The sequence below is a fragment of the Drosophila melanogaster genome, chromosome 3R (assembly GCF_000001215.4).
Source record: "Drosophila melanogaster chromosome 3R".
Taxonomy (NCBI): domain Eukaryota; kingdom Metazoa; phylum Arthropoda; class Insecta; order Diptera; family Drosophilidae; genus Drosophila; species Drosophila melanogaster.
In genome coordinates, this window is record NT_033777.3 from 14,529,091 (window position 1) to 14,548,331 (window position 19,241).

Genomic DNA, 19,241 nt, shown 5'->3' on the forward strand with positions numbered 1-19,241 from the left:
CATCTCTGAATACAAGCTAACATTAAATTTGAAATCGTAAAACAAATAATTTAACATAATGGCAAATTCTTATGTTAAGTAGTTACCTGCTGCACGGTGGGCGATGCGGCCATCCACTGCTGGAAGAGATCGGAGGTGACCGAGGGTCGCTTGTGCGGCTTGCGATTCTCAATGAACTCCTGCAGTCGGCTGAGTGCCTCTGGAGGAGCCCTTTCCGTCAGCCACTTCTCGAATGCTTCCGGCTTCTCCTCGAAAAGGCGGGCCACCTCATCGACATCCTGCTGGGATGCCGTGGTGCTCGCCTTGGCCAGCCTGTCCTGCTGACTCGTTTGGGTTTGTATACTGGCTTGGGTTTGGGATGGAGATTGCGATGGGGATGAGGAACTGCCGGTAGGTGTCATCAGCTTGGTTTCCGAACTGCGATTGGTAACCGCAGGTCGATTGTTATTGCTCTGGCGGTGATGATGCTCCAGTTTGACCTGATTGCCACTCGAACTGCTGGCGGGGATTGCTCCGGACCCGGGTCCAGGAACAGCACCCGGTGTCACTCCTCCAGCTGCCGTTGATATAGCCGTCTTGTTGGCGCCATTGGTCAGCGGTTTGGACGAGGACGCCGACGTAGTGGCGGCTGAAGAGCTGCTGGTGGTGGACATTTCAACCGGAGATGCGGCGCCACCAGCTGGCGATGACACATCTGTCATGTTGCTGCTGCTGCTGCTCCTGCTCACTGGGCCGTGCATGAAATCATTGCTGGCAAAACGGGGGCACACCTCCTTCTTCTCCAGCTTCTATTTGTGATCGTTGTGGTCGCCTCGTTAGCCAGGCTCAGAATCCAGCTGCGCCCGCTGATTAAGTCACGTACTCGCCCACTTATGCGGGGACTGGTGGCTTCGTCTTGGCGTCCCCAAGGACTTGTCCGGCCAACTTGTTGCTCTCCACAATCCGCACAATCTCCACACGCCTTGGCTTTAATGGCCAGGTGCGAGGCGATGGGGTAATTGATGATGGCCCAGACTCATCGGCCGGTTAGCCGCCAGATTTCCTTTCATGCACGTCTGCCTTGTTGTTTGTCTTTTGCGATAGCTTTAAATGCGTCCACTCGTCGGTTAACAGTTGATTTTTCCCTTTGATTGAAGAAACCTGAAAAAAAAGAGCGGAGAAAGTTACTATTTGATAGCGGATTAGGGGCCAGCTTAAACGGAACAAATGGAAAGTTTAGACGCAACTTTGCCACATTGCCACTTGAGGCTAATGGCTCGCTGCCATTACGGGAATCGCTTTCGAAATTCTAGATGAGCAGGGCGTGGCCTAACCAAGCCATTAACATTGAGTGCGAAACGCGGAGGAGAGCCGAAGGACCTCCCCACCTACTAGCTCCTTATCAGTTGCTTAAAAATTAATGAGTTGCCGGGAAGTTGGTAGGGACTTTACGTGAGATTTTCCAGAGTAGTTCGTCCTTGCACTTTCACTGACTTTGCTAAATTTTAATGCGTTTAACAGTCATTATTATTAAACGTATTCCACGTTAACTAAGGATTTTAAAAAAGAAAATCCTGATCGATAACTAACACCATATTACAAATTCCTGTAGGCCAAATACTTTTATCTAAGATAAAAATGCCGGAAACATAAATTTCACAGTTCGCTGCCAATTTGAATTTCAAATCTAGATTTTTCCATTCAAGTCCTAAGAGACCTTTTCGCTTGGGTTTCAATTCAGAAAATGTGAATGTATCACATGGAATTTATTTGCGGGTAATAAATTCGCTGATCCCCCTGCAGAGTGGAGAAATCTCTTGAAATCTCGGCCAGAATGCGGAATGGAAATAAATTTAAATGCTTCAATGGGACACAAATTTATGGCCCCTCTCCCAAGTAGGGGCATAGGTAATTTCAGCATGCGTCCAAAGCAAAAACCACGGCTCAAAAGGTGGCTTGCATTCACATTTCCGACGGCACAGTGCTGCCGCAAATAAAAAAGGAAAAATGCTTGAGATGAAAATGGTGTGAGTTGGCAGAACAACGTTGCCATTTGTGAACATTTGCATTGAAATGGCCGTCGTCGACATTTGCATGGTAAACACTTTCAGAGTTTGCCACGTGCCACCTGAAAGTGCAGCTTGCAGCTTGCAAGGTGCATCAAAATGTGGCGTATAAAACCAGCCAATCTCATCTGGTCGTCATAAAGCAGCATCAAAGTGTGCCAACAGTTTTGCTCTTAACATGCTCCCTAGTCCAGTTTATTTTTGATCTGGAACTATATATGTACTATACTACATCATGTCAGTGTCCTAGCTCCTTTGTCCTTCGATGTGGCACCTTGACCACCGGCGTTGACTTCGCATGCAGCCTTATGCAACCTGCACTTGTTTGCCCACCCTCTATGGCCACCATAAACAATGGTGTTTTGAATAAAACACAAGACCAGGCGAAGAGCCACAACAGATCCCGGACTTTATCACGCACTCGTTTGCAATTTCAAATTGGGTAATAAATTCCTGAACTCCGCTCTGCAGATGAGTTTTTGTCCTGGTGTTTGCTCCGATGTCCTGGGGTGGCCCGTAAAATTGCTTTGTTCTCGACGGCTTTTGTGGGCGATCCCATCCCCCCCTCCTTTAGCTTAGTTGCTACTGTAAATTTAATGTCAACACTAAAGATTAAGAGTTTAATGCGCACTTCGGCAAACAAATTTTTTGCATCCCCCTTATGGCCAGTCGACCTTGGTCGAATGCCATAAATCGAACATTAAGTTACCAACACGGGGAGCTGCTGAAATTATAAGCTTATTTGCGCTGGTCTGAAGTACAATTAAGCTGATAAAATACAGCGGAAACGGAAAATTCAACTAAATTAAGTGTCACTTAGTGGGCCAAAACATTAAGAAGCGATATTTTATACATAAATATAAATGCAGGTACGTCAGCTTTAAATATTTAATGCACAGAATATTTAAGTGATTTTAATCGCGCCTTTTAAAATCTTGTTTAACAAGAAACTCGTTTATGAATTCATCAAATTTGCATTAGTCTCATATGGCGTGCCATTTGAAAATTCAACTAACTGCCTGAAATAGGCAAATATTTCACTGCAAAATGCAAACAATTAGAAGTAATTAAACACATGCAAAATCTACATTTGCCAAAGCGTTTAGCAACCGCAAAGCGGCGCACTGAAGTCATTCCAGCCCATTCCAACCAATTGCAACCCAACCACCCCACCGAAATCCTTGCGGAATTGACAATGCCACCGACCCGCTGCCTGTCCATCAACCAAGTTAACATTTGCATAATTTCAAATGGGGCACCGACGCTATGGTTCCCCGGATGCCTACAGCAGATAGTTTGTTTCCTAATTCCATGGCAGCAATTAGAGCTGGCCATGAGTACAACGGCGAATTAGAGCTGAGAGCGGGAAATTTGCGAAGTCCTGCGGGTCACGCACTCGCATCCGGAAATGAGCAGCGGAAATCGCCGACATTGCGGTATACAAAATGTTAAAGCCCACACGGGGGCGCCATATATTTGAGATTATTAAAAGCTTTGTTGCAGCAAAATATTCACACGACCAATACCTAATATCTTAGATGAAGATACAGAGTGTACGATAATACGTTCATAATAAAACCAGCTACCATTCTGAACGCAACTGTACAGTGTTAAATGTTAAGAAAACAACTTCGGAGCGATGTAAACTGAGCTCATGCATATTTAACGAGCTGCTTTATGGCCTTCGTTTTGTATGAAGTGTAGCGAACTTTGTGGTTTTACCTTTTGCATGAAACCACCAAAATAATTAGACTAAGCCCTTCATTATAACAATTTTCATAATGCCCCGCTGGCATGCAAAATATTTGCGAGTGCAGTTCCCATTAAATTCGCCAGTATTTACTTCGAATTGCAACAGTCAAATCAGCCATATGCACACAGACATTGACATTGCATGGAGAGCTGCACTCATATTTGCCCTAATTAAAAAATATGTGTATGTTGGCTTCGCTGGTCATGTACTTTTACCCACCGGCAGCGGCAGTTATTTTTAATTAAAGTACGCCACAAACGTGTCAGCAGCGCAGGATCCGTGGCCCTCCCGGTTTACAGGATTCCGGATACTGCCTGCAGGATGCAGTTTGCAGGACCCTTTGCGGTACAGCCCACGTCACTTTCCGCAGGCGGGGCATGCAAATGACTGAACAGGTCCTGCGGCTACCGCTGCCCACCTGCACTGCCAGAGAGAAAACCCACCTTCGCCTCCAATCAGCGCACCTGGATCGCCCAGCGGCGGCCATAAATAGATGGCAAACAGGGGAGGGGCACTCGCAGAAAATGCATAGAAAATATTAGCATTTATTTCTAATTTAAATATGCATTAAAGTCATTTTGCCGAGCAATAATAAAAAGAATTTTAATCAGCTTTTCTCTAGGATTTGCGTATTTAACATCGTGCTTTTCTTCAATAATCATAATTTAAATTGACTTAAAAAAATTGTATACAAAGAATGGATCAAATAAAAGTTATTTTAACTTAACTTAATGCTTTTTAACTTAATGCTTTTGCAATAATAATCATTGCAACAATAACTTACTCAAATTAATAGCTTTAATATTAATAAGTATATAAGCAATATATTAATAAGTATTTATGTTTTTCTAAAAGCCATCGAAGTATGTCAAAGATAATCCGGCTCCATATTGTTTACAAAGTAGAATAAGTAAAAGCACTTGACACTTTCAGTGTTTAGGTACCGGCAATGTGGTGGCTAACTGGGCCAGCACGTTTGAAATTACGGAATTAGTGGCGACCAGTACACACAATCACTCGCAAACACCCCACCGCCACATTGTAGCCATTTTGCAAGCGGAAGTGCCTATTACATGACGTGCGTGCAATGAAAATGGCCAAAATGGGTGGGGGTGGGCTGTTTTCAAGGATTGCACGGAGTGGGTAAATTAACTTTGTGGCTAGTTTGTAGCTGTGCAGCTGAGCTGGCTATGTCAGCACCTTCATTCTCGTGTTTTCAATTTGCCAAATTGCAACGTTGCATTTTGGACGCGACTTCATCAGTGGTGCTTAGCGGTGCTTTTGGGCGCCACCGTGCGCCCTTCACCCCTTTTCACCACGGCATCAGCCCCTTTCTAGCCCCCTTTTGCATTTAAGCCATTGGCAGGACAATCACGTAGTGGCTTTCTGCACACACACACACACACACAGACACCGCCTGCCGCATTGCTGTTGCACTTTATAAGCTTTCAACGGCTGCCTCATCCCAGAGGACATTTTGCCTTTTTGGCTTAACAGTGGAAAATGCGCCCAAGGCGAAATGAGATGGTAAAGGGGGTGGTGGGTGGGTATGTGGTGTTGGAAAAGCCTGGTGCTGACATCTCGCTCAACAGCCCTCTCGAAGTCATGTTCATGTTGTGGTAATTCAAAATTTACATTTCTCACATGAGCATGGCCTCCCCGAAACATTTTCTTAGACAATACTTGTTGCATAATAATTGCATGGTTTTCTCGAATAGTTTGAGAAACTTTCAATAAGAAGTGCATAGAGTTTTTGTTTTGCATCCCAGAGACCGAAACTTTTAATACATCTTACTAGAAATTTAGTGTGTTTTTCGCAGTAAGGTTGCTCAGCTTAATTGCACTTCCAGATGAAAATATTTCGATTTACAGTTTATTTTCCGAGAATTCGACATCTAATCCCACTGAAGTTGCCACTCAAGTGGTCGTGGCATTAGTCAAAATGTTTACCTGCCTGCCACAAATGGAATGACATGACATGAAGAATCCCTTCGACCAAACCCAGTGATTGTCGTTCATTGGGCAAGAAATTCTTCTGTCGAATCGAAAATGTTTGCCCTGAGCATGCAAATTGGAATATTTTGTCAGTGGCCGTGTTCTCATTCGTATTGCAGATGTCAAAAATCTGTTATTTATTGGGGAGAACTGCAATCGAAAATTGAGGAATCTGTTTGCTTTGCATTGATTTCGGTGCATGTGTCAGTGGCAGCAACCACTACTAATCTACTACTAAAGTAACTTCGTTTATTTGTTTAAATAGTTTTGCATTCCTCAATATTTGCTGAGCCATTATCCACAATATTGGTTCACCTCAGAGTTCACTTTAAATTCTTTGGAGCATCGCACAAGAAACCTTAGCTGCCAATATATATTTACCCGTTGGTCATTTAACAAACCATAAAATTCAATTAAAATGCAATTTCGTACAGAATGATGAATGGACCCAGTCTAATGCACAAAATTCCTTGGCCAGCCACAATATTCTTCTCGGAAACGTGTCAGCTTCAGTGTGGAAATTCAAATCGCCAAAAGCTTTTCAACAGATCAACTTTTCATCAGCTCCATCGTCATTAATACTTGTCGCATCCACAGAAACGCTGCACTCTTTTCTTTCATGGTGGGTGGCAAGCTGAAATCTAGTCATGGCAAAATAATTGAAAAACTTTCGCTTGCCCCGAGGACAAAGTAAAGTCTGCGATGCTTCAAGGAATTCGTCCTTAATTAAAAGATTCAACAGGGAACGCCGGCGGGCAGAATCATGGAGTCAGGACCAGGAACGAAACCACTTTCAAGACTGAAACCCAAACCAGAAGCTAAGTGAATGCCAGCGGCTGGTTGCGGTCGGTTCTCTGGTGCAGTGTCCGTCCATTAATGCAACACAATAACCAATTTACCACTTAACTTTTAGCATTCAGCTCCTTGGCGCTGCAATCCCAGGCGCTCCGAGTGTAAGCCGCTCTGACAGGACCTCTTGACTCCCAACACACCAGTCCACCGGGCCCAAACAAGGACAATGTGGCAAACAAGGCGCATAGATGTCAACAATCTTGACTGAGAATAGTGGCCCGCTGACAGAATAATGCAGCGGCGACACAAACGCTCGGCAGTGCCGCAAAGTGAATGCGATGGCCCGACACTGGATGCATTGTGTCCCGGCCTTTTGGTGGCCATCCATCCACTTTGGTGCCCAGGACTTCGTGGCCATGGATGGCCATGGCAAAATGGCCTCTTCAGGCCGTCGAACTGGGCGAGGACTTGGCCAAGTATAATCTCTCAGAGAATTGTAATTTATTAATGCTCAAAATGGCTGTGCTGACAAATGCAGCACGCAAACTATTTTAAATTAAATAAATATTTAAATCTATTTATTATTTATTCTAACAATTTTGAAAATATTTTATCGGCACGCTTGAGGTCTACAAAAATGCTAAAAAGAAACCGACCAAAATAAATAATTTTTCAAAATGTATACAAATTGCGGGTTCCACAAAGCTGTTAATAAATTATCTTTATACAGAAAGTCATAATACACAGCTAAGATCAAATAAAGTCACGGTCTTAGATCAAAGTTCAACTGCCACGCCGCATCCCGTTACCAATTTAAACAATTTAAATATGATTTCCGACGTTTCATGTAAGGAATTGAAGTGAAATTGATTTCATTCCACTCATGTGACACATATCGAGCAAAAACGGTCGTGCCTCGTGCGTTGAGGTTTTGAGCTTGAAGTGGCAATTTAATACCACTTTGTCTGGCGGCGTGTTTGTTATTCAATTTTGCCATCGAAAACACACGAAATATTCTACGAAACAAGCCGCAATAATAACGTTCCTGCATAATTTGATAACACACCATTGAGGGGTCGATGAAGACTGTCTTCTGATGGGTCCTCCATCACCAGTCCATGTATATGGTACACCCATATATATCTTGTCAGCGAGTGTCTGTCAGGCATTTGTGTTTGCACAAGCTTAAGTGGCATTGGCTTTGGCTTTTTGTGTTTCGCAGCCACACTTGCTTTCTCTTCCTCTCGCCAGCTGCTTCCGTTTCCGCTCCACCCACTTCCGGTGGCCCAGCACCTCGATGTTGAAACGTCTATTGACAGTGGCTCCTAATGGCATCACAATATTTAGCCCTGGCTTTGTTTCAAGACAATTTATGCCTGATTGCATTGATTGATTAAGCGCACTTGTTGTTTCGGACCACAGGAATTGCCTGGCGCTCGAAGGATATTGCCGCACTTTAATTGGCTCATTTCGGCGGCAGGACTGAGTCGAATTTTAATTCGTGTGGAGTATGCGGGTAAACAAATTTGCGGCGCACAAACCAAACTTTGCAATTAAAAGTTTGGGCAAACAAATATTGAATAATAAATTGTTTTATGGTGCAGTAAAAAGTTTTCGGTCCGACTTTCGGGTGGCCTGTAAATGCGACTTTAATTCGATTAGTGAGTGGAGAGGATATTACTCGAAAACTTTCTCGCAGTCGAGAGACTTTATGCCCCGAAAAGTAAACCAGACAATGTCAATGTCCAAATCAAACTGGGAGCTTAACTGGAGTGGAATAAAGAAGCGTCTATCAGGATTCGTTGGCCCCACAGAAAATATGACAGGACATAAAGCACATTAATTGCTTGCCATCAGGCACAAGAAATGCTCGATGTCAATTTAACTGTGACTCATTACTATTCAGCCCACACTCGACTACGGTATCGACACTCAACGAGGGCAAGGACATCGGGGTTGTCACATCGCAGTGAATGCTTCATAAACCAAATCACGGGCAGCCGACGGTTGTCATTTTTCACATGAAGCGAGTTTTTTTTTTACTCCGATATACATAGTGTATAGTATATGAAATTTTTTGGCTGAGCTTTGCCCTTTTATTTGTCGAATTTTCTGCAAATAATTCAAGCACCCTAAGACACTCACTGACTCAGCAGAAACAATTGAGAAATCCTTTGATTTAGTCGAATGACAAAATACTGCTGTCATGTAGCCGGAGCTAAGCTGCAAATGACATTAGCCCGGGATTACCAGGCGAATCCCCTGTTTGGTGACTACCGCATTCAAATCCTTTCCGAAATTAAACTGAATCAGTGTGGGATGCAATCACGGGAATCAGTCGAAGGTAAAATTAAGTTTAAACCGATTCGAGTGCAAGCAAAGGCAATAGGATGACCCGAACTAACCGACCATGTATATGTGTGTGTGTGTGTGTGTGTGCAAGTGTGCATTCCAAGGATCAGTTCAGCTGGTTATCCAGCATTTTCACAGCTGACTTGATCCCAATTCGTGTCCTTTGTCTATGACCAAAGGGCGATGAGCTAAAGCCAAGACAAGACAGCAATTAATTGGCTTTTCGGAGGTATTCACATGGAATTGAATTGTTCCATTGTCGCAAGCACAAGTAAGCGTATTCAAACATATTCACTTGGTCAAGCAAATCAAAGTTATTCAGTTATATAGCTTAGAAGAACGACGAGCAAGGGAATTTATGCTAATGAAGGTTAAGGAATGAAGATATACGTAGCTATTAAAGGAAATATGGAAAGCAATACACAATTAAATATAATTAATAAGAAAGCTAACAATTTTCTTTAAACTGTATGATATTAAGTTAATTTTAACTCCAACTACTTTATTCTATAGTTTTTGCCAGGTATTTCATATTCCAATACTTTGTTGCAATCATTCAATCAATGCCGCATTGACTCAACCGCCGGCGATGGACATTGAAATGCCATTAGCGTGTCCGAGCTTGGGAACCGCAACAACTGCGGTCGCAACGTGGAAAGGACACAAAACAGGACAAAGCAGGACCGCTATACCGCAATACCGCATCGCTGGAAACTAATTAAAGTCTTTGCGCGCCACGGCACCCGCTTCGCCATTCAACGAATTTGAATAATACATTTTTTTGCGATTTGCGGCATTGCTCATACGCCACGGGGTACCATGTTCGCAATCGTTGGATAATATATATATTATATATTGTATATGATCGCACGCTCGTGTCCCATAAATGTATAATTTTAATCAGCTTTCTGTCGCCTCGTGGCAACATAATGAAATGCTCGCCACATTGTTCACCCCACAAAAGGTCAAACTGCAAAGTTTTAAAAAGCGTTTTCCACCTGAGCTACGGCCACTAAATGCTACCGAAAGTTTTTGGCTCTCGTGGGGATTTTCGCAGCTTTTAAGTGGCAGCCGTCTGTAGTGTTTCATTAATTAAACATCAGGTTTGCGCGTTAGTATAAGTATATATACTTATAAGGCAATGAAGTTATTAAAGCATATCTCAAATATTTATTCTATTCGAAAAAAGAATATTTTAAAAGACGCGAAATCACATTTATGCATACCTTTTTAAAAAGATTTTTGCCAAGTTTTATCAACAATTTTTCTCAGTTCAGTAGCAATCTTCGTTTCGCCTGAAATTTTCTCCTCTGCCACATTAAGGAAGAAATTCTGTCTGTTTGAAAATGTCTTCATAAGCTTATTCAGCTGCACGGTGTTTGTAAAAAGCCACGATGGTGGTGCACTTATATATCTCATCATATCATAAGTTGTTGATTTCGGGACTTACTTGGCTCTTGGAGCTCAAAGGTTCCGCATGGTGAGGAGCTACTTCACTTATCGATTTATCATTTGGCAGACGCTTGTACCTTCTATTTTTATACCAATAATTACTGTGAATTGTCGCTAAAATGCTTATAATGTTGGCGCTGTAAATGTAAATTGCTTCCCAGCAGGCCAAAACACACACACACACGAAGGAGCTTAAAATGTGGAAAATGTGGAGATCCTTTGGCAGCATGAAATCGTAATACGCGGCAGATAAGCTCCTTGGCATTAAATGCGAGCACTCATTTCGTGAAACTTTTTTATTACATCCTTTCTTTCATTCGATCGAAATCAATGGGATTTTTAATGCGATTTCGATTGGCAACTGTGAAGAGCTCAATATATTTGTTTATATATATGAAGTTATTTCGCCAATGGCTTCTTCATTACATATGCATATGCATATAGATACAAATTAAATATACATTAAAGTTGTTCATATAGTATACAATTTAAAGTCAATTCATACAATAACACTATCAATATAATTATCCCCCTGCTACTTACGAATGGAATATTATGCCATTAAATTACACTTTATATAAGTAAATAAAATGTATTTCCCTGCTGTTCAAAGAATATATATGAAATGGTCTTAAAATGCAATTAAATTGCTTCGCACGATGTAACTTGTATTGTCAAAAGAAAGAGCAAATATCGGAACTGAAAACGAAACATGTGTCGAGCAAAATGTGTAGGAAATTCATTTTGAAGATGGCCGGGAAAATACAAGAAAAATATGGTTGAAAATATGGGAACTGCATGGAAATGACATTTTTTTTATGATTTTTGCTCCGGCATACGGTGCGAGTGCAGAATTTATGAGATCTGCAAAAAGTGCCGCATGTGCGGCAGTTGCCAAGGAAACCGGCAGCTGAGATAAATACATGGGTGATTTTTTGTGCCCCGAGGGCAGATGGCGGTATAAATGCCCCCCTCGTAGGTAAACGCGCATAAATGTTTTACAAAAACTTGTTTCGTGCCACACGTAGGAGGAATAACAAGCGAATTAATTAATTAAACGTTAGTTAGGCTTCGTGTTTAAGTGTCGCAGCTGCCATCTGCGAAACACACATTAATGACACATGCACGAGTATCCTGGCTGCGAGGATGAGTGTGTGCGCGAGTGTGTATGTGTGTGTAATGGATGGACACAGGACCAAAATATAATTGACAGCTGTGATTTATGCATGTTAGCAGTAATTGGACATTCAACAGCATGGAGCATCCTGCGATGGCCAGCGAATCGATTCGGAAGGTGTCCATGGACACGATACCAAGTCAAGGTTAATTTAATGGTGTGCCAGCCATTTCTGGCCAAGGAAGCCAGTCAAAAAAGCAGAGAAAATTTCCCTCCAGCCAATCTTCATGGCCAACTGGAGGGCGTAGAATTTTCCGCAGTCAGTGCACGTGGGCTTTTTTTTCCTTTTTGGAATGTTGGTATCTCTACCTTGAAAATGCTCAAAGAGAAAATTTGCATGGATGAAAACGAATTCTGCTTCACTCACAAACAGCAAAAACTGACGAAAGTTCCTTATTGTTTCAATAGAAATGCAGCTGAAGGTGAGGTCTAAAAAAGAACATGTAGATTGCACTCTACCCACCCAATCAAGCCATATTAATTGACCATATTGTGCTAAACTGACAAAGTAAACCAGAAGCGTTGCCAATAAAACTGAAGGGCCTCATATTAGCCGAATAAGAAAACAAAGGGGCCAAGAAAACCCAAACAATTCCCAGAAATGAGCCAAAGACTTTTGCTCAACATTAAATTTGATTGAGATTAATAGCGATATAAATGCTAAAGATTATTATGGCTGCCTGTGGCTATTAGCAGGAAAGAAGGCAAAAGAAGAAAACACAAAGACAGACGAAAGCGAAGCCAAATTTCGGGCGCTAATCTTTTTTCTTGTTATCGGGTATGCATATATATATATTTACACATCGGTATAATGCAATTTACCGACCTGTCGCTGCCACTGACCAGTTAATTGTGGGCCTAATTAACATAAATCAGCTGGGACGAAAGCCTAACAAATGTCGCCCAGGCCACAAATTCACTCGCCCAGCGGTGGTGGGACTGAATAAACAATTGTGTAATTTCATATTGGACCAGAACAAGAACCTGAAGCAGACCAGACCAATTGGCATTTGGAATTTATGCCCGGTCCAGGAGTCAGTGTGTCACTCAGCTGCGGCTGCCCACGGATCCCACAGGACCTGTCCTGGTCCACAGTCATCCGAACTACTTGTGTCCTTTGCTGTCAGTTTTGTTTGCGCCACTGTGTTAGTTTGTTTGCCCAGTCCAGCTCCGCTCAGCTGCTATTTATCATGCAACCATGGCACGTTTGTCATCCCAACCTCTTTTTCGGCCACCGCCCCTTGGCATTTTCCTCGGGGGTGGGCGTGGGCGCGCCCTTCCATAAACACCATCGGTCCCAGTCCCAGGCAGCGCATTAAGTGAGCTGCTTTATGCTCTTTGCACCAAGCGGCGAAACAATTTTAGCGTACATAAATTTCATTTATGAAAATCATTTGCACAAACTTTGCCATCCGAAAGTATGCTACACAAATGTGCGTTGGCAACAGTGCGTATGAGCATTGTGTCAACTATTTGTGCACTTGAAGAAATCTATTTTGCTTATATGACGAACACATTGAGAATATTTTCTAATTAGAAATTCGTTTATCACATATTACATAATTTCTTGATTTATTTTGAAAGTATTGCTTTGTCAACTTTAATATTTTTTAAATGTAAATGTAAATAAATGTTGTAACCGAATTTTTGTTTCAGTGCTTAGAACTGATTCCTGTGTACCACATCATGTGTGACGTTTATGATTGATGTATTCGAGAACCGCCTGCTTACCGCCTCCTCGCGTTTATTTTTATGTCGCCAGTTTGTGCGCCTTTGCATGGGAAATTTCGGTTGTTTCGCTGCCGGTTTCCTTTTATGATTTCAATCAAGTCAAGTGGATTTGCATTCTTGTTTAAGTTTTCATGGCCCGAACGCTACCACTGTTATTATCGCCATTTTATGTGTCTCTCTGTCTATGCGTTTTGTGAGCTCCCCCGGCTTCCTGGCGATTTTATCGGAGCCACGCATCTAACTGGGTCAACAACGAGCATTGTTGTGTTCCTTTTCCCCCAGGGAAACGAATTTCCCACCCCCAAGATGATTTTCCATGCGCTCTTGACCACGTTTTAATGCGTCAGTCGGTTGCGGCAGCTTATTAGCATTAACTAGCATTGAATGTCCGAGGGGCGTGACAATGGCATAATTGTAATGGTCACAATTCGGTTTAATTAAACCTGAGTTGCTGCCGGAGTTGAGGTAATTTTATCCCATTTTCTCGTGAGCTTTAATGTCGAACACTTGAATTTAATTTAAATCTAACTCGAGTTTCTGGCTTAATAACCTAAAAACATATTTTAATAAATAAATGAAAAGCGAAAACAGCAAATCTGAGTTGCAAAAATTCCTGTAGCAAACTTTGGCAGAGTGAAAAGTTTTTGCGAATTTCCTGTTGCATGTTGGTGGCATGAAGCATTCTTCTTTGCCTTTCACCCTTCGCCGTTCATCAAAGGAATAGTTTATGACAACTCAAGGGCGATCGCCTTGGGTGGTCATTAATAAAAAGAAAAAAAGCGAAAAATCCAAATAAATTTATATTAACATCGGACACGTCAAAGTTCTGCGTTGAGGCAAAAGTTCCTAAGCGAATTAACTTCGTTTAAAGCCAAAAAATCCATTTGGTCTGACTGGCCGCAAGTTGACTTTCATTTGCACTTGATGCGAGCTAATTGAGGCTGACTTTTCCCGGCTCCAAGTCATTTAATTGCAATCAACTGTGATGCCCTTAGCCCTGCACTTTTCTCACGTCCCAGTTCATCTGGATATTTGAGCTAAGTGTGTCGGTGTCAGTGGCTGAATTGCCTGAAAGCTGCAAGGGACGTTTCCTGACGGGAAACGAAAGTCTCAGTATTGACAGCCATTAAGGATACATTTATTTCGCGTCATATACCTCGATATGTGAGCATTATCGCCAGCCAATGTTATGGGGACATCAAATAAGAACCCTAAGCCAAACGAAGCGAAAAGAAGAGCGGATCAAGTAAAATTTTTAGTATCCGCACTGCAATAAGAACATTAAGTTCCCGGTATCTGGAATCCATAATATTGATAACGTATTTAAACGGAAAGACCGCATGGTGAACTTAAAGGAACTCTAATCAATTCTTCAGGAGATGCCGTAGTTAGCTTTTTACGTTTTAATAAATATTTTATTCGTTGTCTCACTTTCAAAATTTGTTTCGTAAATTTGGTGCCCATTTGGCAACATCACGGTATTTGTACAGGCCCTATAGTCAATCCCTTGCTAACATGATTTTTTCCTCTTCTTGCCACCGCTTTTACACCATGCTATCCATTACCAAACTCCGTGTTCAAGTTGTAACAGCCTTCGCTTTAAAATGGCCCAACTTATGTATTGCACAACTGGCGCTAAAGTTTTACAATGGCAATCCGGAAGCAAAACGAGGAACAGGGCGGGACCAGTAGCCAGATCCGGATTGGTAACAGCAGCTGCTGGTTACGGCTACAACACGAACAAGTCGGGCCCGTGTAAGCCATGAACGCGAATGGAAAAAAAAAACGAATCCGGTAATACAAAGTCAGATGTTCGGACCACGGGGCGTATGAGTCTCTAGTTTCAATTGTTTTTCACAGGGGAAAGGCCAAAAGTCCTCGGATTGCTCTAGCCCCTTGCATGTAGCTGAAGGTGGAAAATTTAATAAACCCGAATTGCAGCTTCACTTGTTGATGCTGATGGATATTTTGAGGTTGCCTTGGCCACCTTGGGTGCCGCTCTCCCCACTGACTTTGCCCCGTCTTCTGGTCCTTTTGCCAGTTCTTAGCTGTTACTTTCCGCCCCAGAGACCTCTGACAAGCTCATCAAAGTGCAAAGCTTTCGGAATGCAGCTGCGAGTTTCCATTTTATTACTAGATGTTTGCCTTATGAATATTTGAGGAATGCAAGAGATTTTCAGTCTCCATTTAATGCACATTTATGCAGGAGTGACAGCGCAGGTATTTTACACATCTCAAGTGTGCCTTCTACAGTAAAAACTTCACTACGCCACATAAAAATTAAAACCTCAAAATAAATAAATAAAAAATAAAATTAAAGCAAATTTGTATAGATAAAAAATAAATTTAGTTTGTTTTCGTGCGTTTTAAAAACTTGTATAAGATTTTAAGAATATGTATAAGATTTTTTTGTTTCTACAGTTTCAGTGCAATATTTGCATTTCAAGTTAGTTTTCCAAGGTGCTAATATACATATTCACATTGGCATATATGGCTGTGCTTTTACGAATAACTTGGTTGCTTCATGGTTTATTCAACTATTTACTGCGAATTTCAAGCGACGGAAATATCTCTTTAATTTACATATGTCAAGGAGTTGAGGAAAGTGTAAAGAATATTAATAGTACGAATGTTGTACCTGCCAGATAAATGCAGAGAAAGATGTAGCTAAAACTTAGCCATTCCCATGACACTTAATAAAAGTCAGTGTTTGCCGCATTCAAAAGTCCAGCACGTAGCCTGCAGGTGTCTGCCAAACGGAACGAGCTGCAAGTGACTTACATTCGGGATGTAACTTGTATAAATATTGCAGAGAGGCCAAATACACAGACATGCAGGCAAACAGACCAAATCGATACGAAGGAGGCTGTCAAGTCTGCACCAACCCACTCTAAATCATCGTTGCGGATAACCGAAGATGATGATGATGCGGATGTGGTGGTGGATGTGGATGTACGTGAGACCAAGGCAACCGATATAAACTGCACCTCTAAGCCAACTTGGGCTTGCTTGCAATGTTTTCATTATATTTCAGCTCGAAACCGAAGGACGATAAAAATTTTGATGCTCGAGCATATAATTTTATAAGGCCGCGCCAGTTGACAAACAGTTCCCTAGCTGGTTTCCCTCGCGGCGCTTCGTACAAATGTCGCTTTTCCGTATCCTCGCACATGGCGGATATTTTACAACTTCCGGCCATCTTTTATGGCCGCACGCCACCCACTACCACTCACTACTTCCCCTCCTCCTCCTCCTCCTCATCCGACCTCACCGCATCGACGAGAGCTGCCACGATAGGTCGTTAAATTTTAACACTGATGTGTTAATGCCCCCTCGAATACGTCTGCCAGTAAGCCGAGTGCAACTGGAGGCATCCAAACATTTCCATCGGACTGCGAGCCAAATTTGTTTGACGAATTGCCAGAACATCAGAGGAATTTGTGCCAAAAGCGCGCTTACAAAGTTTGGCAAATAAATTGTCAAATGCCTCCGAAATAAAAAGCTCGAATATTTCATCCAGGACAAGTTGCAATCTGGCACCTTCGCAGACATCCTTGGCTAAGGTGCAACAATAGCAATGGCAATCAGCCATAAGTTCACTTGGGAGCAGTGACATAACCAGGGTTTTCCAGGGCGACACGTGAGCTGAAGGTAGGTGAAGCGACTGGGAGATTAACGACATTCGAAAAGTGCCTTAGAGAAACGATTTTATTCGCTAAATAAGCTTCTATGTTTATGGATTATAAATTGTCAAATGGAATTCTTAAGACTTCGAATGTAACTGCCAAACTTATCCCGCAAATATAAGTTGCAATACAATATATACAATATATAGAAAAACTATATTAGATTGATTATATGTAGTCCATTTTTGTAGCAATATTAACATGAATATATCTGCTCACAAGTGCATAGAAATTCCCAAGAGCTAAACCACATTTAGTAGTTTATATCCATTCGTGTAGCTACATATACCTTCATGTTCTTGAGCAGACAAAACTGTTTTTTACACAAGTCGCAAAGGCCCCGAGCAAATTACGAATACGGAATTATTCGAGCTGACTTGATGCAAAAGCGTTCAAACATTTCCCACTTGGCTATACCAATTCTGGATTATACAAGCGCACGTTTCTTGATAAATATTCAGCATGATTGTATTTATTTTTATAGTGATCATATGAGGTGCGAGAAATTGTGCTAAATGCTTGCTAGTTTCAGCCCAAACAATTTACGCATGAGATGCGCAAGTGAAGCATTCCACAGATTTTAGAGCTTGAGCGCGTGATTTGCTTCAATTAAATGGTTAAAAGTGGTGTGGGCTTCTAATGAAGTGTGTCTGTGGGGTTCATTACATAATTTTGCATAAATCGCCATGTACTTGACATGAATTTCCCCATCAGCGGATTCTGTTTCTTTTGATGGCTCTTTGCTGATTTTGCCACATCCGTCTCACTATCTTTAACCGCTGTCATGTCAAGCGTTTATGTTAGTTCTGTCCCTTAACAGTGGCTTCTTTTTTTCCGGAGTGCGGAATATATCTACGTATTCGAACACGTATACGCACCATCTGCATATCAATCAGCTGCCACACTGCTGTCACTCTTCTGTCACATTTTCCGGCGTGTGAGAATCCTGGCAGGAGTTCGCTTCTGTCCGGTTCTCCTGGCTTCTGTTTTTGAAAAATATGAATCGTTTGCGTTTTGCATATTTATTGTGCGCGTCTCCGCTACCCCAACAAATGCTATTTTATGGAAAATTCTGCCCGCGCTCCGATAAGAAAACTTAATTAGAATGCGAAACGTGTCGCAAAATCAGTTGAATATACATACATCAAACTTTTCAATTGATTGTTCCTTACATTGATTTCATTTCCAGCAATTCTCCAACGGCATTCTCTATGTTCCTAATTTCCAATCGTTTGTTTTTCGCCCTGCATTTCGCAAATGTTATTCTTGCACGCCGACAATGGTTGCATTCCCCCGGGCACAGGAATCAAAACCGGATGGCGTTCGAAATCGAATGGTGGCAACTGGGGGACCTAGCTGTGTGGCAGTTCCCGGAAAGAGAAACTACAATGTTTCCATTTTGCGTTTAAAAATATCATTTCTAAGAAAAAGCCTCTGCTCCCTAAAACCCTTAACTGCGGTCACAAAGAGTCCAGAAATACACTGCAGGCTTGAGTGCGTTCTGAATTTGCTTACGTATGGTCGCAGAAATATTATTCATACGCCCTGGTGGCCAGTCGGCCAAGCTGCCAACCGCAACGCCAACTATTTATGTGACCAAGCCGAATCCCTCGGCTCCTCCGCTTCGATGGTATTATCAACAATGAATGAAATGAAATTGCTTCTATATGGCGTATGGCAGCGCTGAAATTTCAATTTTTATGCTCCACGAGGGCACACAATTCATAGCATACATTATGGACGACACCGACTCTTTCCATACAAAAAATTGAATATTTAAATCCCGCCATTTGTTGAGTAGCTTAGTTTTTCTATATTTCGACCATTAGGCAACTTGCGTTGCGGTATAACTTTGCGATAGGGTAGTGGAACTAAAAAAAACTCCGAGTAAATTGCATGCTTTGAAAAATCTGCTCGCACATTTTCCACGAGTGTGTGCAATTTCTATGATTTACGTTCCATTCGCCATGCCTCTGATGTTGTGGCGGGTCACAGATTGATTGCCGGCATTATTTGTGGTTGGGACGTTTGGAATTTTATTGGCCACTAACATGAATAGGCAACCAGATACGCTTGTGGAATTATTCCCGTTTTTTTTTTTTTCGGTGAAAAAAAACCGCTCAAAATGTATACCATTTATGTTAGGAAATCTTTAAATTTCTTAATATTTTTCCCCAAAAGAAATTTTAAATGCTTATAAATTTTAAATTAATGGCTTGCAAGGCGATCGTATGCACCACAGTTCAAACATTGACACA

General features: G+C 41.9%; 1 protein-coding gene and 1 long non-coding RNA gene across 4 annotated transcripts in view; both read right to left on the reverse strand.

The window, feature by feature from the left end:
* The window catches only part of Pde6 (Phosphodiesterase 6), a 44,404-nt gene that overhangs the window by 15,190 nt on the left and 9,973 nt on the right, over positions 1-19,241 (reverse strand). For all 3 annotated transcript variants that reach the window (NM_142112.5, NM_001275637.2, NM_001300398.1), the window contains exon 3: positions 87-1,140. In NM_142112.5, coding sequence (NP_650369.3) covers positions 87-701 — 615 coding nt within the window. In that variant the 5' untranslated portion in view covers positions 702-1,140. The remainder of the gene's footprint in view (positions 1-86; positions 1,141-19,241) is intronic.
* On the reverse strand, positions 6,155-7,133 carry lncRNA:CR46023 (long non-coding RNA:CR46023). Its single transcript, NR_133397.1, has one exon. It is a non-coding gene; the product is annotated as a long non-coding RNA:CR46023 (long non-coding RNA).